This window comes from Mastigoproctus giganteus, chromosome 5 (genome assembly GCF_048544385.1).
Source record: "Mastigoproctus giganteus isolate SK-2022 chromosome 5, ASM4854438v1, whole genome shotgun sequence".
Taxonomy (NCBI): domain Eukaryota; kingdom Metazoa; phylum Arthropoda; class Arachnida; order Uropygi; family Thelyphonidae; genus Mastigoproctus; species Mastigoproctus giganteus.
Genome location: NC_143579.1, coordinates 43,415,983 through 43,441,541, shown reverse-complemented (window position 1 = coordinate 43,441,541; position 25,559 = coordinate 43,415,983). Strand labels below are relative to the sequence as shown.

General features: G+C 36.9%; 1 protein-coding gene across 1 annotated transcript in view; it reads left to right on the top strand.

Moving 5' to 3' along the window:
• LOC150085336 (neprilysin-like) overlaps positions 1-25,559 on the top strand; it is a 70,508-nt gene that overhangs the window by 13,191 nt on the left and 31,758 nt on the right. Inside the window, exons 3-5 of the mRNA XM_090374531.1 lie at positions 7,286-7,347; positions 24,466-24,517; positions 24,636-24,688. Coding sequence (XP_090230657.1) covers positions 7,286-7,347; positions 24,466-24,517; positions 24,636-24,688 — 167 coding nt within the window. The remainder of the gene's footprint in view (positions 1-7,285; positions 7,348-24,465; positions 24,518-24,635; positions 24,689-25,559) is intronic.

The window sequence follows — 25,559 nt, the reverse complement described above, 5'->3', positions numbered from 1 at the left end:
CCTTGCGCCCATTTAACTCAGTCAACTTTTACCTACTTCCCTCCCTTTTAATTTTTCAATTTAACAATTCAACTTAAACATTAACCACGCTACCTAAGTAAACCATTGCAGATTAATTTCAAGATGAGTACCGCTTTTTAAGCTTTCGCTATTCTTTTCTAGTATATAAGTATATATAATTTGTATTATGAATTGTAATTTTGTTTATAATTATATTATTATAATAACTGTCATATTGACTGCATTAGCTTAGTATAGTATTGTATAGTCAAGTATAGTATAGTAAATTAAATCAGTTAAATTTATTAACCTTATTAATTTTCATTGTTAATTAAATAAATCGTATTTAAATGGAAATCATGCTCCAGACTAGAGCAGCAAAGCAACATGCACAGTGTAGCAGAAGTGCTGTGGCTCGTTGGAAAACCTAAGGAGGAGGTTCTCCAACGCATCACAGCCTAAACAAATGTGCAACTTGTGATATGTTTGCAGAACTTTCTGGGCCGGGACATGATATTGCCAAGGGGGATGCCTATGTGTGTGCTCTATGTAAGCAGTGTGAAAAAGCTAGGTGCCAACTCAGCATTGTTATAGGACTTTATGAAAGTTTGAAGGATACATGCCCTAAAAGGACTTGTATTGGGGGACCCATCAAGCTCTCAACTGCCCACATCAATGCTAGAGCTTGCACTTGATCATCTGGCAATACAGCGGCAACCATCAGGGCAGAATGCACTGGTCCCACAGGAGTTGATGATTATTATTATTATTATTATTATTAGCCATATGGTACAAGGAAGCCTGAGGCTTATGCTGCACCAGCCAAAAAAAAAAAAAAAAAAAATCCTGAGTTACCCGCTGAGAAAGAAAGAAGAGAGAGGAGGAGAGAGAGAGAGAGAGAGAGAGAGAGAGAGAGAGAGAGAGAGAGAGAGAGAGAGAGAGAGAGAGAGAGAGAGAGAGAGAGAGAGTACAAAGGAATCACCAAGAAAGAGAAGAATGATGATATCCAGCTCAGGACCCTGGGTTTGCCAAGCCCATACTCACCAGATGTGAGCCCCCGGGGAAGATGTTGTAGATCAGCAGATATCATTTTTTAAGGGCACAAAGGGTGATATTGTTGTACACGTCAGCACTAATGACATTAAGAGTAGGAGATCTATGGACTTACTTAACAAGTGCAGGTCAATATTGAAAAAAAGTCATGAGTTAAGGTTAAAGTGTCTGCAATTCTCACCAGACATGATAGGAGGGACTATATGATGAGAGCCTTGTCAATCAGTTCGGCCCTGGAGAGATTGTGCAAGGCTCATAGGTAGAATATTTCTCAGCATGGTCAGTGCTTGTTAACAGGAGAGATTGTTTCTACAGGGATTTGCTACACTTAAATAGAAAGGGTGCAAGAATATTTGCTGATGCTATCGAGGCAGTGTTAGGTGGGTTGGAAAACTGCTAACTTTGGGGGGGGGGATTCACAGACTAATAGATTAACGGTAGCCACAGGCAGAGGTGAAAATGATTCTTGCACTGCTTCTATTGGAATGAGCAGCAGCCAGCAAAGTGAGGTATTAGGGATTTCAAGGGCTGCTGGGAATCAACATGGAACAAATAAATACATGGGTTGTGTTAGGTAACTAAGAGTAAGAATAGGTGTATGTATACTTGCATGCACACTAATGCTAGGAGTATAGTAAATAAATTTGATGAATTTGAAGTGCTGGTCAAGACATCAAAAGCAGATACTGTTGGGATATCAGAGACGTGGTGCCACACAGATGTAAGCAGTGCAGAATTGGAATTTGGGGAGTACAATGTGTACATAAAGGATAGACAGGACAGGAAGGAAGAAGGGGTTATGCTGTTAGTTAAGAAACACATAAAAGCTAAGGAAGTGTATCCAGTTGACATTGGTGGACAATTAAAAGTTGAGTCAGTGTGGTGTGACATAAGCACTGGGAAAGGGTAGTAGTAGTGGCATGTGATGCAAGAAAGCAAGTGTATGAGCTTATACAGCAACAGCCAAAAGAAAAAAAAAAAAAAACACACCATTCCCTCCAAATGCCTGTCCAGTTCTTCCTTAAATTTATTTAACCTATCAACTTTCACAACGACAGATGGAAGTTTGTTCCAGCAATTAACCACCCGCTGGCTAAAGGCAAATTTCCGCACATGTATTTTATATCTGTCTTTTCTTAATTTGAATTTATGCCCCCTCAGTTCATAATCTGAACAAGTGGAAGGATCCCATTAGAATTCAGCGTGCTCAACCCATTCAAGGGTAAATGAGAGTAGGTATGTATGATGCAAGAAAGCAAGGTTATGCAGCATCAGCCAAAAAAAAAAAAAACCACTCCCATTTCACCCCTCTGTTCGTTCGAAATACCTGTCCAGCTGAGCCTTAAATTTATTTAGGCTATCAACTTCCACAACAAGGGAAGGGATGGAAGTCTGTTCCACCAACCAACTACCCGCTGGCTAAAGGCAAATTTCCGCACATCTATCCTACATCTGTCTTTACTCAATTTGAATTTATGCGCTCTCAGGTGATTATTCTGAGCAAGAGGAAGAATCCCATCAGCATTGAGCGAGCATGCTCAAACCATTCAAGGCATTATACACCTCTATCAGATCACCACGCCGGTGCCTAGTCTCCAGACACTGTAATTTGCAAAACTTCAGCCTTTCTTTGTAAGACCAACCCTTTGTTCCATTCACTAATCTTGTTGCCCTTTTCTGTACTCGTTCCAGCAGCTCTACATCCTTCTTGAAATGAGGCCTCCAGACCTGCATACAGTACTCAAGGTGTGGCCTGACCATTGCCTTATACAAGGAAATAATCACCTCCTTATCCCTGCTAGAAAAATTCCTGTATATCATTGACAAGACACCATGAGCTACTCTTGCAGCCCATCTGCACTGCTCAGAGAACTTCATATCTGCCTGCAAAATTACCCCGAGATCTTTTTCATTCTCTACCACTGTCAGTGTAGTACCAAAGAGTTGATACGTTGCTCTGGGGTTACTGTTTCCCATATGTAGTACTTTTCATTTGTCAATGTTAAAGCTCATTTGCCACCTCTCAGTCCATCTGCTCAACCTTTTCAGATCCTGTTGCAGCAGCACAGCATCAGTAGTGTCCTTAACAACCCTGCCAACCTTTGTATCATGTGCAAACTTGGACTTTAAGCTTGATATATCAGTATCATTTATAAATATGGAAAACAACAATGGACCCAACACTGAACCCTGAGGAACTCCACTAATAACATTAGTCCACAATGAGCAGTGTCCATTGATTACCACTCTCTGTCTTCTCCCCCTCAACCACCCCTTTATCCATAGCAGCAATTTGTCTCCAATGCCACACTGCTCCAATTTGTGCAACAGTCTTCCATGTGCAACAGTATCAAAAGCCTTTCTCAGATCCAAATATATAATATCAAAGTTATTCCCTGCATCCAGTTCTTTTCTGCATCCATTCAAATTGGTCAGGCAAGACTTTCCCTTAACAAAACCATGCTGTGTCTGAGCTATAACTGAAGTCTTGTCTAGATGATCCTGCAGCACTTCTTTAACCAGTGCCTTCATTAATTTTCCTGGAATAGAAGTTAAACTCACAGGTCTATAATTACTTGTGTCAGCCTTTGATCCTCCTTTGTGAATTGGAGTCACATTTACACATCTCCAGTCTATGGGTACCTCCCCTGAGTCCAAAGAAGCTGTCATAATTATGGCTATGGGTTTGCTTACTTCCTTTGCTGCCTCCTTTAATATAACTGGATAGATCCCATCCACTCCAGGTGCCTTTTTTATATTTATCCTCAACAATTACTCCTCCACTTTCCTCTCAGTTATTACAAAATCATCTAGCTCACTGCCAGAGTTTACTTCACCTATGGCATTCCACTTCTTGAATAACTCCTCATGTGTGAATGTAGATGCAAAATACTCGTTTAGTTTGTTAGCCACCTGAGAAGGATCCTCAACTGTTGAACCATCAATATCCATTGGACCAATCTGATTCATACCTTTCCTTCTACAGTTTACATAGGTAAAGAACTCTTTTCTGTTTTTCTTTGCATCCTTTGCCAAGTATATCTCATAATCTGCCTTTGCCTGCCTAATCTCCTTTGTGACTTAGTTACTGACCACCTTATATCTATCATAGGCTTCCATGTCACCCATTAATTTATATGTATCCCATGCATTTTTCTTCTCTGCCATATGTTCATCTGACATCCATTTAGGCCTAAACTTTGAACAATATTTCTTAGTTGGTATGTAAAGCCTAGTAGCTTCCAAGATAAGTTCTTTGAATGCTTCCCATTTTGAATTTGCTGTTGGTAACATCATCAGTTGGTCTCACTGTATAGAATTTTAAGTACTGTCTCAGGCCATCATAGTCGCCTTTACAAAAGCAAAAACCCTTCCCTTTACCCCTGAAGATAGTTACCTCTTTGAGTAAATCCCCCTTCAGCACACTGTGATCACTGCCACCTAGTGGTTTCTTTATCTGCAGATTCTTAATGAATGAAGAATCACTACTGATAATCAGATCAAGACTGTTACTCCCTCTATTACTCCCAACAATCATCCAATAAATCCACAAAAGCCTTGCTTGCGTGTGAGTGACCAATCCACAAATTCCAGTCAATATCTGGGAAATTAAAATCCCCCATTATAAGACTCTCTGATTTACCGGCCCACTATTTCCCTGCACAGTTTCTTATTATACGCATTAGAGTCATTAGGCCTATAGCACACTCCTACTCTCAATTTTGATCTCCCAATGTTTATATCACACCAAACTGACTCGACACTGCACTGTCCAGCGATGTCGACTGGCTTAACTTCCTTGGATTTTGTGCGTTTCTTAACTAATAGCATAACCCCTCCTCCCTTCCTGGCCTGTCTATCCTTTCTGTACACATTTTACTCCCCAAATTCCAGTTCTGCATTCCTTATATCTGTGTGACACCACACAGATATAATTATAAGACTAATGAATCTGATGAGTATAATGAGCAGTTTTGCAGAAAAATAGAGTGAGCCAGTAAATCAGATTGTGTTATAATGGGAGATTTTAACTTCCCAGATATTGACTGGAACTTGTGGGTTGGTCAATCGCACACTAGCAAGACTTTTGTGAATTTATTGGATGATTGTTTTTTTCAGCAACATGTCCGAGAGGCAACCAGAGGAGGTAATACTCTTGATGTGATTATCAGCAGTGATTCATCATGCGTTAAAAATCTGCAGATAAAGGAACCACTAGGTAGCAGTGATCACAGTGTACTGATGCAGGATTTACTTAAAGACGTAACTACCATCATGGTTAAGAGCAAGAATTTTTGCTTTCATAAATATGACTACGGTGGTCTCAGAGAGTTTTTAAATTCTATACAGTGGAATCAACTGATGATGTTTCCAATGATGAATTCTAAATGGGAGGGCTTCAGGGAATTAATCTTAGAGGGTACTAGGCTTTTCATACCAACTAAGAAATACTGTTCAAGGTTTAGGCCTAAATGGATATCAGATGAATTAATGTGGCTTGTAATGCATATAAATTATCAGGTGACACAGAAGCCTATGGCAGATATAAGCTAGTCTGTAATCAAGTCACAAAGGAGATTAGGCAAGCTAAGGCAGATTGTGAGAAATCTTTGGAAAAGGATGCAAAGAAAAACAGCAAAGAGTTCTTTACTTATGTAAACTCTAAAATGAAAGTGATGAATCAGATTGGTCCACTTAATGTAGATGGTTTGACTATTGATGATTATGCTCAGGTAGCTGATAAATTGAATGGGTATTTTGCATCTACATTCACACATGAAGAGTTATTCAAGGAGGGGAATACCAGATGTTTACAAATTCTAACAGGGAGCTACATATTTTTGTAATAACTGAGAGCAAAGTGGTGGAAGCTAATATAGCCTCCAAGAATTATTCTTCACAGATAAAAAATATATACAAAATAAAAATAAAAATAAATAAAATAATATAATATAAAAAAGATTAAAAGTTACACTAAGTGCACATAAAAAGGAACCAAATATAAGCAGCAGTGAACATATTAAACAATACAAGGATATCTTAAAGCATAAAAAAAGACACATCAAAATTTATCCAAGCTCTAGAAGCTTAGCATAAAATAGGTTTCTTAATGGGTTCAAGCAATCTTCCACATTTACCATCATGAGTTTGCTTGATATTTTACTTTGAATGAAGATTAGCATTAGCATTAGTAGAGGCATATGATGCAAGAAAGTAAGCTTACAATAACAGAATACAAAATGCCAGTGATGTGTGAATAAACATATGAATGAATGAACACAAAATCAGTGCATAAAACTGGTTCAAGCATGGGTAGCTAAGTAAAACTTTAACTTGAAAAAAAAAATTCTAGCTAAATTAACTTTAATATGTAAAGATTTTTTATGAGGAATGAATATTTGATCTGCACAGTTAAATACCAGGGGAACTTGAGGTGAAACTAAGGTTGAAAGGTCAGAAAAGAACTATAACTTTCCATGTCAATATTTACCAAAAATTTAGTTATGTGTTAGCAGATTTTCAATTTTTAATAAAAAAATTTATTATTTTTTTGCCAGTGTTAGTATTTATTTGACAGTATATAGCATGCCCTTTATCCAGCCACGTATCCAAAAAAAAAAAAGTAGTGACATATAAGAAATGCATGAAACACAGTTTGGTTGAAAAAGGCAAATTTCGACTTCACCTAATTTGATTTTCTTTCATTTCCTATATATTTTATAATTTAAAAATTTTTTATTTCTGCATGAAAAAATAGTTTATTCCATCAAAGCAATTTTTGAAAATTTAATAATAACTAAAAGTAAATGTATTCAAAAATTAAACCTAATTACTCTTAAGTAAGATTCGAAATGTAAACTTTATTTTAAGTATGATAAAAATTGTACATTTGAATAACGATATGAATGAATATATAAAGTTTTCTTAGTGATTTTAATTGGTTCAAGCATGGGCAGCTAAGTAAAACTTCTACTTAAAAAAATTTTAAATTGAAGCGTTATAATTTCATTTAATCCTATGGCAGATTAATATATTTGTGAAAAATATCATCAAAATAGCAATTTCAGGCTTAAAAGTTCCATTGCATTTCTTTGAGTATACATAAATATTCTTGAAGAAAATTTCAAGAACAATTATGTGCTCTTTAGACATTGATTAAAATAATTATAATTATTTTCCCTTCTAAATTTGCGATGAATGCACAAATCATTTATTTTTTTAAATATTGCAGTCAGAAGTTGGCAGGATCACTCCTAATGTCTTCACACAGAATATGGTTTAATAATTCTCTGTGTAAGTTGAGTTTTTATACCCTTTGTTTACTTATTATTTTATTTAAACTGCATTACTTCTTCAAACAGTTATGAAGAATTCAATTAGAAAGAATAGGGTTTAGAAAAGATTCCTCATTTGACAAAAATGATGCATTCCTTAAAAGTCATTCATTAAGCAAAAATTCATTTCATGAGAATGAATTTCCTATTAATTAAAAGGTAGTAATTAAGGATATGGTTACTTGAGACAGTGCATATATATAAACAATTGTAAAGGAAAATAAATATATAGTACACATCTGTATATATGTAATTATTGTAATGAATAATAATTTTAAATGAGATAAATTAAAACAAACAGTATAAAAGAAAATAAAATTATAATTCATTTACTAGATGAAGTTGATAGCTAAAGTTCTGATGCCAAAATGAGGAGCCATTGGATCCCCTGGTTTGAAGAAAGTATCTAATGATATTAGTATTAGTATTAATAGTGGCGAATGATGCAAGAAATTAAGCTTATACAGCATCAGCCAAAAAAAAAAAAAAAAAACCTCCCAGTTCTCCTATCTATTCTCTCCAGTAGTCTGTCTAGTTCTTCCTTGAATTTATTCAAACTATCTGTTTCGACAAAAATGGATTTGATTGATGTAGGAATCTATATCAATCGAATCCGTTTTTGAATTGAATTTTCAAAGATGACCCGAATATGGAACAGTCTTGACACAAGCTAAAAAGTTGAAGACTATCAATGAAGAGAGTCTTCAACTTTTTAGCTTGTGTCAAGACTGTTCCATATTCGGGTCATCTTTGAAAATTCAATTCAAAAATGGATACAGAGGTCATGGAAAAGGAAAGTATTTGAGACAAAAATTCTCCCTTGTCAATATTAGTATTAGTATTAGTAACGGCCGTATGGTGCAAGAAAGCCTATGGCTTATGCTGCACCAGCCAAAAAAAAAAAAAAAAAAAAAATCCGAACAAAACAATGATAAAAACAAAAATTAAATAAATAAATAAATAATAATAATTAATAAATAAATAAAAATAATAAAATGAAATTAAAAATTAAATAAAAAGGAAATTAATCCTATCATCCTATGCGCTTCCCTTACCCGAAAGTACTATCCAGATGACCTTTGAATTTCCCCAAACTGTCGGCCTCTACCACCCATGAAGGCAACTTATTCCAGTAATTTATAACTCGCTGGCTAAAATAAAACTTCCTGCAGTCCAATCTAAACATTTCCCCGCGTAACTTGAATTTATGTCCCCTAGTTCTAGCATAATTTATAATCTTGAAAATTTTGTCCTCATTCATTTTACTGATGCCTCTCAGAGCCTTAAACACCTCAATCAAATCTCCCCTAAGGTGTCTAGTTTCCAAACTCTGCAACCCACATATTCGAAGTCTTTCTTCATACGGACGCCCTTTTGCCGATCTCACCAGGCGAGTTACCCTTCTTTGCACCCTTTCAAGAAGCTCGATGTCTTTCTTTAGGTGCGGTCTCCATACTTGAACACAGTATTCCAAGTGTGGTCTAACATAGGCCTTATATAATGGGATTATCACGTCCCTATCTCTACTTGCAAAAGTTCGATAGATCATCGATAGGACACCATGGGCCTTCCTTGCAACCTGTTTACAATGCTCAGAGAATTTCATGTCTGACCGTATCGTAACACCCAAGTCCCTTTCCTCCAGTACTGGGTTTAGTTGAACTCCACCAAGTGAATAAGTTATTTTGGGATTACTGTTTCCCAGGTGTAATACCTTACACTTTGTTGGATTAAAGCACAGCTGCCATTTTTCTGACCATTCTTGAAGTCTATCTAGGTCTCTCTGAAGAAGCTCAGCTTGACAGTGATCATTAACTACTCTACCAATTTTAACATCATCTGCAAATTTAGACATCACACCCTCTATCCCTTCATCAATGTCGTTTATGAAAATTAAAAACAACAGTGGTCCTAATACTAATCCTTGGGGAACCCCACTTCTTACATCAACCCAATCTGAGGAATAGCCATTTATCACAACCCTCTGCCTCCTGCCCTGAAGCCATCCTTCTATCCATCTAAGGATTTTTCCAGTGATTCCAACCTGTTCCAGCTTATAAAGCAACCGCTCATGTGGGACTGAGTCAAAAGCTTTGCTGAAATCTAAATAAACAATGTCGAAATTATTCCCTAAATCCAGCTCGTGAGTGACCCTTTCGAAATAGCGAACCAGATTTGTTAAACATGATTTTCCCTTTACAAAACCATGCTGAGTATCCTTGAGAATTTCAATTCGATCCAAATGATCCTGAATTCCACCCTTGATCAATGCCTCCATGATTTTCCCTACTACTGAAGTCAGACTGACAGGTCGATAATTTCCCACTTCACTTTTAGAGCCACCCTTATGTATGGGAGATACATTTGCACTTTTCCAATCCAAGGGAATCTCCCCAGAGTCTAGTGATGCTCGCATATAAGAGTATTCTTCAATGAAAACAATAATGCTTTTTTTTTTGTTACCATTGGCAATGACAGATCTTATTAGCCTTGTTATCCTTTGATTTTTTGACAGTGTATAGCATGCCCAAGAATTCAGGGTATCAACTATAGGAAGGGTTGGAAAATTATGTACTGCTTGGCATGCTTTTGTTGTAGCAAAAATTCACTGCATATATGGAAAAAGAGGTACTAACTACTCCACAGATGAGTCTAAACTTAAGAATTTGCTCTGAAATTAGTGTTTTTTTAAATAAAACAATTACAGCAATGTTTATTTCTGTACACGTGTAGCAACTAACAAAGTTGTTGTTGTTTGTTATTTTGGTTTTTAGGAGCATTAGCAACTAAGGCCATATTGCCTTAGTTGAGAGGTGGCAAATGAAGTTTAACATTGACAAATGTAAAGTACTACACATGGGAAACAGCAACCCCAGAGCAACATATCAACTCTGTAGTACTACACTGACAGTGGTAGAGAATGAAAGGGACTTGGGGGTGGTTGTGCAGGCAGATATGAAGTTCTCTGAGCAGTGCAGACGGGCTGCAAGAGTAGCTCATGGAGTATTGTCAATGATATACAGGAATTTTTCCAGTAGGGATAAGGAGGTGATTATTCCATTGTATAAGGCAATGGTCAGGCCACACCTAGAGTACTGTATAGAGGTCTGGAGGAGGCCTCATTTCAAGAAGGATGTAGAGCTGCTGGAACGAGTACAGAGAAGGGCAACAAGATTAGTGAATGGAACAAAGGGGTGCTCTTACGAAGAAAGGCTTAAGTTTTGCAAATTACAGTGTCTGGAGACTAGGCACCAGCGAGGTGATCTGATAGAGGTGTATAAAGCCTTGAATGGTTTAAGCATGCTCAATGCTGATGGGATTCTTCCTCTAGCTCAGAAAAATCACCTGAGAGGGCATAAATTCAAATTGAGGAAAGACAGATGTAGGATAGACGTGCGGAAATTTGCCTTTAGCCAGCGGGTGGTTGGTTGGTGGAACAGACTTCCATCCCTTGTCGTGGAGGTTGATAGCCTAAATAAGTTTAAGGCTCAGCTGGACAGGTATTTTGAACGAACAGAGGGGTGAAGTGGAAGTGGGGTTTTTTTTTTTTTTTTTTTTTTTTTGGCTGATGCTGCATAAGCTTGCTTTCTTGCATCAAATGCCTCTACTAATGCTAATGCTCCGGGATATGCGGTGGTTATTCCGTGACCTTTCCGTATCCTCCATATTTGGTGGTGACAGGCTCGAACCCCGGTCTAATCAAGAAGCGTGTGCTACGCACTGCTGCTCCTTCCCAACTGGCTATGGAGGCGCCCACTAACAAAGTGTAGCTATTAAATATAGCAGTTCTTAAAATGACAGCATGAGTTTCAGTTGTTTGGATGGGAATTTTTCAGGCCACCTACTATTTTGATCATAGTAAATCAGTTTATAAGGTAAGCTAATGCACATTTTATTTTTATTATAGTGTATTATGTCTGTACAGGTATGTGTGCATGGGTTGATTTGCATTTTTTGTGGGCTGATAATCCCAGAATAACATGTGGATAAAATACTACTCCTTCTGCCCCATAAAATTTTAATTTTATGGGGCAGAAGAATTAAAATTAAACAAAAAAAGGAAAAAAGAATAGATGAAAAAAAAAAAGGAGATAAATAAAAAGAAAAAAGAGAAGGAAAAAGAAGTGTTTTTTAAGTTAAAGGGCTCCTGTGAAACCCGAAACAATGACTTTTTTTACATATGTTTAGAAAATATGATTAGCATTTTATTAATAAGTACAAAGGGTGCAAACAAAAATAATGTTTTTATTATTATTATTATTTTATTTATTTTTATTTTTTTTTAAATCATAATATGAGAAGCAAAGTCTGTATAATTTATAAAGGTGTGGAAATTTTGGCCATTGTCTAGGTAATTATCTCAAGGCCAGTTTTTACACATCCCTTGAAATATCAAAAGAAATTAATTTCACACACATGTATACCCCACTTTAGGTATGGGCCAGACATAAGGCAGGGTATACCTATATGAAAATTAATTACTTTCATCTGGCTCTCGCTGTATGGCCGAGCAACCCTTCTTGCCCTGCCGAATGCAATACACATTGCTATAAAGTTGTATTTTTAATGTTTGTGTGTTTTTATATGAATAATTATGTTCCCTATGTGTAAGTAAGTAAAATTTATATTATTCTTCATTTTATTTATTGAGTTGGAGCTGGAACATGGCACAAACCCAAGGGCATAACTATGCCAATGCAACTGCATTGGAACTGAGCTTGAAAGAGGCCCCACAAAATTTAGAAGACAGATTCATTTCTCAAGACAATTCACGATTTTAATTCATAAACGAACAAGTTTTTTAAATGAAATGTAACACATTCTTATTGACCCAGTGACTGGCCACCACCCGAGTATTGTTTAGACTGATTCCAAACTTATAGAAATATTAGTAAATAAAAGATAGTCATGAAATATTCAGCAACACTAGTGTCAAATATTAAATATACAGGTAACTCTCCTATAACACGGTAGTTAGGTTCCTATAAAATGTCATGTTGTGCGAAATCGTGTTATACGGGACTAAGAAAAAATACGAAAAGGGGAGTTACGTTCCAAAAGTTAACAAAAATACACTATTTCGTTAATAAAAGGTTAACAAAACTAACAAAAATAAACCATTCTAGATTTCGTGCATCTTCTGCTCTCTTTAAGAATCTGCATTCAAAAAATAAGATTCTAATTGCTTGGCTAAGTTTACGCCTTCCCCTATGCTTTTTAGTTTAAAATTTGGAAGCTTAGCATTTGTGCTATCATCCTCTGAATTGATTTGGTTTTACCTCTGATGGCATTTCCACCAAATCCATTTCGCCAGCCTCTTTTTTCTACTAGCAATTCTTCAGTAATCATATCTTTTTTTTTATTTTTATTCTATTTTTTTAGGAGCATTGCCGACTAAGGCCATATTACTCTGTATATTGTCTATAAATTGTGTGTATTCTGAAGTCAATTTTCTGTTTTTCTGGATGAAAAACCATGCTACCCTCACCTGAGCCCGACTAACTCAGCCACATTGTGAAAAAGACCCATAAAAATTCCTCCCATCATCAATGGGATTCCGACTTGGGTCTTTTCCACCTGATGTGGGGGGGTAATTCTGTCAACAGTGCTACCTACGAGGGCTTCAGTGGTCATATCATCAAACCTTCCCCTTTTACGGACGTAGCAAGTTCTACAATTGCACCGATTCTGTTTTCTGCCGGTTCGACCATATTTCCGAATGAACTGATTCCAGCCATACATTTTTCCACACACATTTAACGTTTTTTGTTGACATAAAACTGTCGACAAAAGACAGAAATAAAACTGTCAGTTTTATTTCTTTCAGCAGTATAAAGATATGATTCTGATACAGTCCACAATTGAGAAATGTTTCCATGTCTCCATTACTTCAATAGATTGGGAATCAATTTTTTTCCAAAATTCATTGTAACGATTTTCTGAAGTAATGAGTTTTAAAGGTGGATATAATATGCCTCGATCTAATGGCTGAATGAAAGAAGTTGTATTAACCTAAGTACAACTGTGGCAGTAGCAACAAAACTTCAACATTTGGATGACTTAAATCTTTTGGATGGCATGGTGTGCTATCAATAGTAATAAAACTTTGAAATCTAGATTTTTCTATAAGTTCAATAGCACAGAACGTAACATGGGAATTTCCCAACAAAATAAAATACAGGGATTTCTCACTAATTGTGTTTGATTAGTGAGTCAACAGCAGATTCAAAAAGAGTGGAAATGTTGAAAAATTACATCCAACATAATAGCAGGGTTTCCCCTGCACAAAAGCTCAAAAATACCCTGTTATGTGAGGTTTGCCGAAATTCTCTAACCGTGTTATATAAATACCAGTGTACTGGGAGGGACCCTTCCCATAATTAGCGTTTATCCTGTGATGTTCAGAGAGGGAATAAGTAATGACCAGGCAGAGTAAAGTGTCTACTTCAGTCACTATAAAGCATTGAGTTTCGTTAAGTTTATGGTTTTGAGGTTTTCATTTGCCATTTTCACAACAACATTGTATCCTAGTCAATTGCTAAGTTTCTATACAGCCAACAAGACCCGGACTTTGTTACTGGCCATGAATAATACATTTTATATGTAGTGTATCTGTTCTGTTTTTATTTGTGGTGGGAAAATTTGTTGCAAAGTTAACTGAAGAAAGAGAGTGAGAAATGAAACAAAACAATTCAGCCAATCACAGAGCTTTTCATTTGCTTTATTGGCAGAAAAAGTTCTGCAGCTCTTATCAAGCATCAGGTACCATTCTGCGATTCTACATTTTCAAGTGCAGTGATTCTACATTTTTAAGTTTCTTAGAACATTAAAAAATTTACTCATTACCACCATTTTTTTTCCAACTTGTGATAGAAAGGCTGAAGATGTAAGTAAATTTATTATTCCAGTTTTCATTAGTTTCTAGTTTTCATTCACAAATTGTGGATTCGTAATTTGTAAATGTGGACCATTCACAAATTATGAATGATCCACGATCCAGTTTTGATACTAATACAGTATATGTTACTCATTGCTGTAGATTTATTTATTTATTTATTTATTTTACTATTCTTTGCATTCTGTTGCAATTTGACAGAATTTTTTTTTATGTGAACCCCAAACACGAGAGGTATTAGAACCTATAGTACTTAGTACCGTGCTTGGGTTTGAGGTTAAGAAGACGAAAGAAGATATTTGTTGACATTGGACTTGAACTTCTGTAGATTGTAATTTTCAGGAAATACGTATGAAGGAAGGTTGTTCCAGAAAACGGCTGTTGAATGAATAAATGAGGATGAAGAAAAGTTGGTTCTGTGGGTTTGAAGTTGGACAGTAAATGGATGTTGGCAAGTGGCGGCACGTGTTCGGACTGTTTTGAAAGAGAGAGCAGGAATTATAGAAGCCAATTCAGAAGAACAGTGCCCATGGAAGTATCTGTAGAAGAGGCATGCAGCGGAAACAGTGCATCTATGAGAAAGCGAGTGGAGAGACTCTGTTAGAGATGAATCATTAATTAACCTAACTGCCCTCTTCTGAATGGAATCAAGAAGCCTGAGAGAGGTTTTGGGGGCACCACACCAGATGTGGGAACAATATTCCACGGCAGGGTGGATTTGCGATTTATACAGAGTGAGCAGCTGTTTGGAAGAAAAGTAACGCCGAGAGCGAAAGAGAAAACCAAGTTTTTTAGATGCAGAGGAAGCAATATTTGTAATGTGCTTGTGCCAAGAGAGATTAGAAGTCAGGGTAATCCCCAAAAGAGATATATCATTTTGCCTAGAAATCGGAGTGTCACTAAAGATAAGCATAGGAGTAGAAGAATCCTTTTTGCGAGATACAAGACAAGACTGAGTTTTAGAAGGGTTGAAATCAACTAAGTTGTCTTTGCCCCACTGGAGAATTACCTGAAGATCGGCATTTAAGGAATTGGTAGCAGATTTTCGAGAAATTGAAGCTGATTGAGCAGGACAAGGTTTCTCAAAATGTAAAGTTGAATGCAATGTGCTATCATCGGCAAAACTATGGATAGGATTTCCAGTCAATGGAAGAAGGTCATTGATATACAAGAGGAAAAGAGTGGGGGAAAGAACTGAACCTTGGGGGACACCGGCATTAGTGGAGAAGTTAGAAGACAGAGAGCCACCTACCATCACAATCAGTGAGCGATCAGAGAGAAAACTGGATAACCAATTACTAAAAACAGTTGGCAAGCCATAAGATAGAAGTTTGTTTAGAAGACCTTTATGCCAAACACGATCGAAAGCCTTTGAGATGTCAAGAGCAACTACTTGTGTTTCACCGAACCTTTCCATTGAAGTAGTCCATAAATGGGTAACATAAGCCAGAATATCACCAGTAGATCGACACTGACGGAATCCATACTGGTGATCGTTGATCAGACGGAAGGTTTCTAGGTAGTTTAAGAGTTGGCGGTTAATTGATTTCTCCATTACTTTAGAAAGAGTAGAAGTAATTGCAACGGGACGATAATTGGATGGGAGAGATTTGGCACCCTTTTTAGGAACTGGCTGGATATGAGCAAATTTCCAAGCAGAAGGAAAAACACCTTTGGAATAAGAAAGTGAAAAAAGGCGGCAAAGAATAGGAGTAAGTTCAGGAGCACAGGTTTTGAGAACAAGTGGAGAAATACCTTCAGGACCTGGAGCTTTCTTATCATCAAGATTCATCAAAATCCTTCTGATATCCTTTTGACGGAAGACCACAGGAGGCATTGAATGGAGCGTGTTGGAAATGGTGGGAGGTGTTTTACCAAGATCATTAATACATGAGCTGGAAGAAAAATGGGATGCTAGCAGGTCAGCTTTATCCTTGGCTGAAGTGGCAACAGAACCATCTGGTTTGGACAGAGGTGGGAGCAGAGATGGGCAAAAGTTGCGGCCAATAGCTTTGGCAAGAGACCAGAATGCTCGGCTACCATTAGGGCAAGAAGCAAGTTTTCTACTCTTAGCCTGTTCAAACTCTAGTTTGGACTGATTAATAACTGCTTTACAATTGTTGCGAGCTTTGGTGTAGGCAGAAAATGAAACTGAAGAATTAGAAACAAGCCAATTACGATATGCAACATTCTTCTCTTGGACAGCCTTAGCACATTTATTGGAAAACCAAGGTTTAGATAAAGGATGAGATTTTAAAGTGGAATGTGGGATAAGGGATTCCATTCCTGCAAGAATAATTTCACTGACACGATCTGAGCAAACGTTGACATCAGAAGTTTTGAAACAGTAATCCGACCAAGGAAAAGAAGAAAAGAAGTCTCGCAGGTCATCCCATTTTGCATTCTTGTAATGCCAAACAACACGTGGTTGGGAATAGCCATGAGATAAAGGTTCCATTGGAGAAGAGTTGCAATTTGTTTCTAGTTTCTAGTTTTCATTCACAAATTGTGGATTCATAATTTGTAAATGTGGACCATTCACAAATTATGAATGATCCACGATCCAGTTTTGATACTAATACAGTATATGTTACTCATTGCTGTAGATTTATTTATTTATTTATTTATTTATTTTACTATTCTTTGCATTCTGTTGCAATTTGACAGAATGATTTGATTTAATTACTCTGGTGTCAGTAATTTTTTTTTTATTATTGAACATTTGTTGAAGGATCATTTACAGATCAGAGAAAGATATATGAATTTCAAAAAGCTATTTTTATTGTACGCACTTTTTTTTTTTTTTTTTTTGCACTTACTGAACAATGAATGTGCACCTCTGAATAGAGAAGTATGCATTGATTTGCTTCGTGTGCAATGCAATGCCAACTTTTAGTGATTCTGTAATAAGTGATTTTATTATTAAATGTAAGTGAATTTATTATTCCAGTTTTCATAAGTTTACATTATGGACCATTCACAAATTACGAATGGTCCATGATGTTGGCAATCGCCAAATGTTGTATAGTTTGTAATAAGAATAATAATAATAATAAATTATTATTATTATTCATATGGTGGATAATAATAATAATAATAATAACCAGCCAAAAAAAATTCCCGAGTTATCCTGAGAGAGAGAGAGAGAGAGAGAGAGAGAGAGAGAGAGAGAGAGAGAGAGAGAGAGAGAGAGAGAGAGAGAGAGAGAATCAGAAGTAGAAAGGAATCACCAAGAAAGAGAAGAATGATGATATGCAGCTCAGGATCCTTGATGTGCCAAGACCATACTCACCAGATGTGAGGCCCTGGGGTTAATATGTTACTCATTGCTGTAGATTTATTTTATTTATTTATTTTTTATCTATTCTTTGTCTGCGCAGGTAGCGCAGTAGTATTGCCACCATCCTTTCCTCACACTGGGTGGAAAAGGCCTGAGTTCGAATCTCGTCGATGGCACGAGGAACTTTAATGGGCTTTTTTCACTCCATGGCTGAGTTAGTCAGTCTCAGGCGTAGATTGCAAGGTATTTTCCCCAAACTGGGGTTTTTTGTCTAGCAACAACACCTTTTCCACCTGGTGTGAGGAAAGGATGGTGACGATGCCCACTGTGCTACCCACGCAGACTATAATCAGCTTCTGGAGCCCCTGAGTCTGCGCAGGTAGCACAGTGGTATCATCACTGTCCTCCCCACACCGGGTGGAAAAGGCCCAGGTTCAAATTCTGCCGATGATGCAAGGAAATTTAATGGGGGTTTTTTCACTCTGTGGCTGAGTCAGTCAGTCTCAGGTATAGATTGCAAGGTATTTTCCACAAACTGGGGTTTTTCGGCCAGCAAAAACAGGCAAATCGACCAGAAAACACATGCAATTTACAGACAAAAAACACATGGGTAGATGTAATCAATTACGGAAGAACTTAATAAAATATATATTTTTTCTGGAATCCCTGTAAGAATGATGTCCCGGGCATCTGCCCTTAATCCGGCACTGATCAGGAACAAACGTCCTGGACAATTAGTCCTGGACGTCTCCAATGGAACATTTTGGGTCCCGTTAGGAGCCCAGCAGCTAAATGACCAAAGGAACCACACATATACAAAATCCATATACCTTTAAACTTCTGGCATTAACAGTGTTCTGTTTCACATCCACAATGTATACTATGCAGAGATGGGGGGAACCCTTGGTGCTGTTTTACACTAAACAGACTACATTCTACACTCTACTCTCCAATACACCAGTCGGTGTGTATGAACAGTTCATAAAATTTATCAATGTAAAGAGCAGTACCGGAGAAAATTTATACAATGTGCTGAAACAGGAATTTGAAATATTAGAATTAGACATAACTAATATCGGAGGGCAAGGTTATGACAGTGCAGCTAATATGAAAGGAAATGATTCAGGTGTTCAGGCAGGACTTTTACAGGAAATTTCAAGGACATTTTTTACACCATGTGCTTGCCACCATCCTTTCCTCACACTGGGTGGAAAAGGCCTGAGTTCGAATCCCGTCGATGGCACGAGGAACTTTAATGGGCTTTTACAATCTAGTTCTAGGGGGTGCATCCATAGCCAGGAGCAGCAGTGTGTAGTCACACGCTTCTTGATCAGACTGGGGTTCGAGTCCGTGACCACCAAATACGAAGGATGCAGAAAGGTCAGGGAATGACCACTGCATATCCCCAGAGCAATATGGCCTTAGTTGCTAATGCTCCTAAAAACCAAATAAGTTCTAGGTGGCCAGAACCTATCCTGATGCAATGACCTTTATACAAATAATTTAATTAAAACATATCTAAGGTCGATAATGCTTCAAGAGAGACTCACCAGCTTTGCTGTTGTATCCACTGAAAGAGAAGAAGCAAAGAATTTAAATGTTGAGAAAGTCTTCAAAGGTTTTACTGATAAATGGGCAAGAAAAATATCCTTCTGATTAGTTTTGTTTATATTATCAAAATTTCTGGTCAATTGTTAACAAATTGTAATAATATAAAAATAATAAACAATTATTAATAGTTTTAGTTTTTCATTATTTCAAAATATTGAGGGATTGATATTGAATTTTTCAAGGGGCCCCACCAGCATGTTCTAATTGGGCCCCGCATTTGCGAAGGCCGGCACTGCAGTCTCCAGTAGGATTAGAACTTGGAACTCCCCTGAGTGACAAGTAGTGAACTCACTATGCTATCACAGAAGACAGTAGCATGAGTTGCAACCTACTAGGCTTCATTGAAAAAAAAACATGCTTAGAAGGTATCGTGAGTGATTAGTATATATGTATGACTAAAGATTCTTTAACAAAATGAGATTTAGAATTATGCAAATATACAGTGAGATGAGTCAAGCTGATTTTTAGATTTAAGCAATCAGTGTTTCGTAAAAAATTGTATTTATCAGTTTTATTGTTAATTATATTGTTAATGAAATGAGCAGCAGCTTGGAAAATTCAGACTGCTGGGAGTCATTGGGGTACAAGTAAACACATGGGTTGTGTGTTAGGGTAGCTAAGAAAAAGAACAGGTGCATGTATACTTGCATGTACACCAATGCTAGGAGTTTGGTAAATAAATTTGATGAATTTCAGATATTGCTCAAAGCTTCAAAGGCAGATATTGTTGGGATATCAGAGACGTGGTGTCACACAGGTATAAGTAATGCAGAACTGGAATTTGGGGAGTACAACGTCTACAGAAAGGATAGACAGGATAGAAAGGGAGAAGGGGTTATGCTATTAGTTAAGAAACACATAAAATCCAAGGAAGTGAAACCAGTCGACATCGCTGGACAGTGCAGTGTCGAGTCAGTTTGGTGTGACATAAGCATTGGGAGATCAAAATTGAGAGTAGGAGTGTGCTGTAGGCCTAATTACTCTGATGAGTATAATAAGAAACTGTACAGGGAAATAGAGTGGGCCAGTAAATCAGAGAGTCTTATAATGGGGGATTTTAATTTCCCAGATATTGACTGGAATTTGTGGGTTGGTCACTCACACACTAGCAAGGCTTTTGTGGATTTGTTGGATGATTGTTTTCTAAATCAGCATGTTTGGGAGGCAACTAGAGGGAGCAATACTCTTGATTTGATTATCAGTAGTGATTCTTCATGCATTAAGAATCTGCAGATACAGGAACCACTAGGTGGCAGTGATCACAGTGTGCTGAAGTGGGATTTACTCAAGGAGGTAACTACCATCAGGGGTAAAGGGAAGCGTTATTGCTTTCGTAAAGGTGACTATGATGGTCTGAGACAGTATTTAAATTCTATACAGTGGGACCAACTGATGATGTTACCAACAGCAAACTCAAAATGGGAAGCATTCAAAGAACTTATCTTGGAAGCTACTGGATTTACATACCAACTAAGAAATATTGTTCAAGGTTCAGGCCTAAATGGATGTCAGATGAACTAATGAGACATATGGCAAAGAAGAAAAATGCATGGGATACATATAAATTAACATGTGACACAGAAGCCTATGACATATATAAATTGATCTGTAACCAAGTTACAAAGGATGTTAGGCAGGCGAAGGCAGGTTACGAGAAATCTTTGGCAAGGGATGCACAGAAAAACAGCAAGGAGTTCTTTACTTATGTAAACTCTAGAAGGAAGGGGATGAATCAGATTGGTCCACTTGATATCGATGGTTCAACTGTCCATGATCCTGCTCAGGTAGCTAAAAAACTAAATTAATATTTTGCATCTACATTCACACATGAGGAGTTATTCAGGAAGGGGAATGCCATAGATGAAGTAAACTCTGGTAGTGAGCTAGATGATCTTGTAATAATTGAGAGTAAAGTGGAGGAGAAATTGTTGAAGATAAATACAAGAAAGGCACCTGGGGTGGATGGGATCTATCCAGTTATATTAAAGGAGGCAGTAAAGGAAGTAAGCAATCCGTTAGCCATAATTATGAGAGCTTCCTTGGACTCGGGGGAGGTACTCACAGACTGGAGATGTGCAAATGTAACCCCAATTCACAAAGGAGGATCAAAGGCTGATACACGTAATTATAGACCTATGAGTTTAACTTCTGTTCCAGGAAAATTAATGGAAGCATTAATTTTCCTGGAACATTAATTTAAATTAATGGAAGCATTAACTTGTCAAAATAATGACAAGAAATCAGTTATAGCTCAGACACAGCATGGTTTTGTTAAGGGAAGGTCTTGCCTGACCAATTTTATTGGATACTATGATGTAGTCACAAAAGAATTGGATGCAGGGAATAACTTTGATATTATATATTTGGATCTTAGAAAGGCTTTTGATACTGTTGCACATGGAAGACTGCTGCACAAATTGGAGTAGTGTGGCATTGGTGGCAAATTGTTGCTATGGATAAAGGGATGGTTGAGTGGCAGAAGACAGAGAGTGGTAATTAATGGACACTGCTCATCGTAGACTAATGTTATTAGTGGAGTCCCTCAGGGTTCAGTGTTGGGTCCATTGTTGTTTTCTGTATTTATAAATAATATTGATGATGGTATATCAAGCTTAATGTCCAAGTTTGCAGACGATACAAAGGTTGGCAGGGTTGTTAACGACGCTACTGATTTTATGTTGCTAAAACAGGATCTGGAAAGGTTGAGCAGATGGGCTGAGAGGTGGCAAATGAAGTTTAACATTGACAAACGTAAAGTACTACACTGACAGTGGTAGAGAATGAAAAGGACCTGGGGGTAATTGTGCAGGCAGATATGAAGTTCTCTGAGCAGTGCAGATGGGCTGCAAGAGTAGCTCATGGTGTCTTATCAATGATATACAGGAATTTTTCTAGCAGGGATAGGGAGGTGATTATTCCCTTGTATAAGGCAATGGTCAGGCCGCACCTTGAGTACTGTATACAGGTCTGGAGGCCTCATTTCAAGAAGGATGTAGAGCTGCTGGAACGAGTACAGAGAAGGGCAACAAGGTTAGTGAACGGAACGAAGGAAGGCATAAGTTTTGCAAAGGTGCCTAGGTGCCCTTCGCCGGTGCCTAGTCTGGAGACTAGGCACCGGCGAGGTGATCTGATAGAGGTGTATAAAGCCTTGAATGGCTTGAGCATGCTCAATGCTGATGGGATACTGCCTCTTGCTCAGAATAATCACCTGAGAGGGCATAAATTCAAATTGAGGAAAGACAGATGTAGGATAGATGTGTAGAAATTTGCCTTTAGCCAACGGGTAGTTAGTTGGTGGAACAGACTTCCATCCCTTGTTGTGGAAGTTGATAGCCTAAATAAATTTAAGGCTCAGCTGGACAGGTATTTCGAATGAACGGAGGGGTGAAGTGGAAGGGTTTTTTTTTTTTTGGCCGATGCTGCATAAGCTTGCTTTCTTGCATCATATGTCTCTACTAATGCTAATATATGGATATCTATTATAATAAAAAAAAAAATTACTACCATATGTGCAATTCACATTTTTATTCTTCATTCAAATCCAGACTGTGAATATAAATTTAAGTGAGGAGAAAATTTAACCTTTTACTTTTAACATCATCATTTTAAATTTTATCATAATTTATTTAATGCTGTATATATATTTTATGTTATATAATATAATTATAGCTATTATCAACTGTGCTAGAAATAATTCTGTTAATGTATTTTTATTTCATTTAATTATTTTATGTTAAATGGCATATATTTAATATATTTTTGTTATATATATATATATATTTGTTTTTTATTATTATTTAAGCCTATTTGATTATTGCTTCTTTATCACTTGCTACGTTAATGCTATTGTCATATGGCAATTTGACATTATATGTGCTTGACATATTACTGGTTAATTGAATAAATATTTGCTATATTACTGGTTAATTGATTAAATCGCTTCGGTTTGGTCGATTTTTTTCATTTTCTAGTATTTATCTACTATCTGTATGGGTATTTAGGTGTATCAGGAACAGGAGATCCAGTTAGCCTGTGCAGTCTAAAGACCCCCAGGAAGAAGTTAGACTGCACAGGCTAACTGGATCTCCTATTCCCGATACACCTAAATACCCATACAGATAGTAGATAAATACCAGAAAATGGAAAAATCGACCAAACCGAAGCAATTTAATCAATTAACCAGTATATATATATATATACAGGGTGTCTCAAAAATACACAGCATAACTTCAGGAAAGAGTTCCTCTTATGTAGACAAAAATATTTTATATCAACATAGTTCCGGAAATGCTTGGTTCCCGAGTTATTAACCAGAATGTCTTATCTCCCGCAGGAGATTTCCTTCATCACAAGGTACTGACAGAGTCTGGTGGTTTTTCATTCCGACCATGTACTCAAATCACGAGCAAGCAGATATGCACTTTATGTACAGTTTGGCGGACGGCAATGCTCTGGAGACTCGTCGTTTGTACCACGAAAGGTTCCCAGAATAAAGATCTCCAGACAGGAAAACATTTGAAGGTATCTATTGCCACCTTTGTAAACATGGGACCTTTACACCTCGTGCTGCTAACAGAGGACGACCAAGATCTACGACTCCTGAATTAGAGGAGGAGATTTTGGATGTTGTGCATGTCACTCCTGGAATCAGCACATGCAGAATAGCAATGCAACTGGCTGTTCAACATTTGACTATTTGGAGAGTGTTTCAAGAACAACTGTATCCTTACCATCTGCAACAGGTACAGGCCTTGTCACCAGAAGATTAACATGCTAGGAATTTGATGAGTCCACGAGACGTCAATGTGAGACTTGTATTCAGGCAGAAGGTGGCCATTTTGAACAATTACTATAAGGTGATGTGAACAGTTAAGTGTCATAGACAGACCTTCAAAACGCGGAAACCAAGCATTCCGGTACAATGTTGACATAAAATATTTTTGTCTACATATGCAGAACTCATTCCTGAAGTTATGCTGGGTATTTTTGAGACAACCTGTATATACAGTATATTATATAGTTTAATATATAGAATGTCCCAAAAGTCACTATCTATTAGGCTAAATAAGGTGAATTTCAAAAAAAATTGTTTTAATGGCGATATTATACGTATATTTGAGTCTGGAAAGAAAAAATAATAATTAATAAATTATGAAAAATTGTATAATCATGTCATTTTGACATTTTTATGAAATTCATCTTATTTAGCCAAATAGACAGTTACTTTTTGGGACATTCTGCATTTTTATTAAATGGCATATTTTATTTCCTAACTAAATTTTAAATTTTAGTTTTACCAGTGCAGTTTTTACAGCCCCCTTTCTATAGTGGAAGGCAATGCAAGTAAGTTATCAATTATTTCTATATTAATTCTTAATTTATTCTCTGTTGCTCTTTATCCCCTCCCCATCTTAATGCACAAACAGTACGATATAAATTATTTCTAATTTTTCTCATTTAGATTCAACAACTATGGAATGTTGGGCAGTCTAATAAGTCATGACATAGCCTGTGGTAAGTAGAAGTTCTACTGCATATGAAATAAACCTTGAAAAGTAAAATTATGTAATACAATTAATCAGCTATGGAAATTGGTGAAATAATGAGTACTTCAACCTGCGTAAAGTGTAATCTACCTTTAATTTCTTAAAAAATTACAGATTATTCTCAGAAATTTCATGGTAGTTCCTGTACCACTTCTTCAGTGAATTCCTGTAATGCTGTTCTTATGACACCATCAGCCTCACATACCAAGTTATTCCTTTTGGCATTAGGTGTTGGTTTATGCAGGGCTATAAGGAAGCTAGTTGTTCCTTTGTCCTGGTCAGTTTCGAGTCGGCTTTTTGTGCCTTAAGAGTTCTCGGATAGTTCTGTTTCTGTATGTGGATCTTACATATTCTTTTAGTGGCATGTGCACAGGTATATCAAGAAATGGAAATTGGTGAAATAATGAGCACTTCAATCTGCATGGAGTGTAATCTTCTTTTACTTTCTTAAAGAATTATAGATTATTCTCAGATATTTTGTGGTGGTTCGTGTATACCACTTCTTCAGTAAATTCTTGTAATGCTGTCCTTGTGACACCATCAGCCAAACATACCAACTTGGTATGTGATGCTGGATGTCATAAGGACAGCATTACAGGAATTCACTGAAGAAGTAGAACAGGAAGTACCACAAAACATGTCAGATAATCTGTAATTCTTTTAAGAAATTAAAGGTAGATTGCACTCCATGTAGACTGAAGTGCTCATTATTTCACCAATTTCTATTTCTTGATATACCTGTGCACCATACCATTAAAAAAAAATAGATTTTAATTAGGTATATAATATTTATTGTTCTTGTTGTTAATTTGTTAACGAGTTCCTTGTGGCATTGAGTA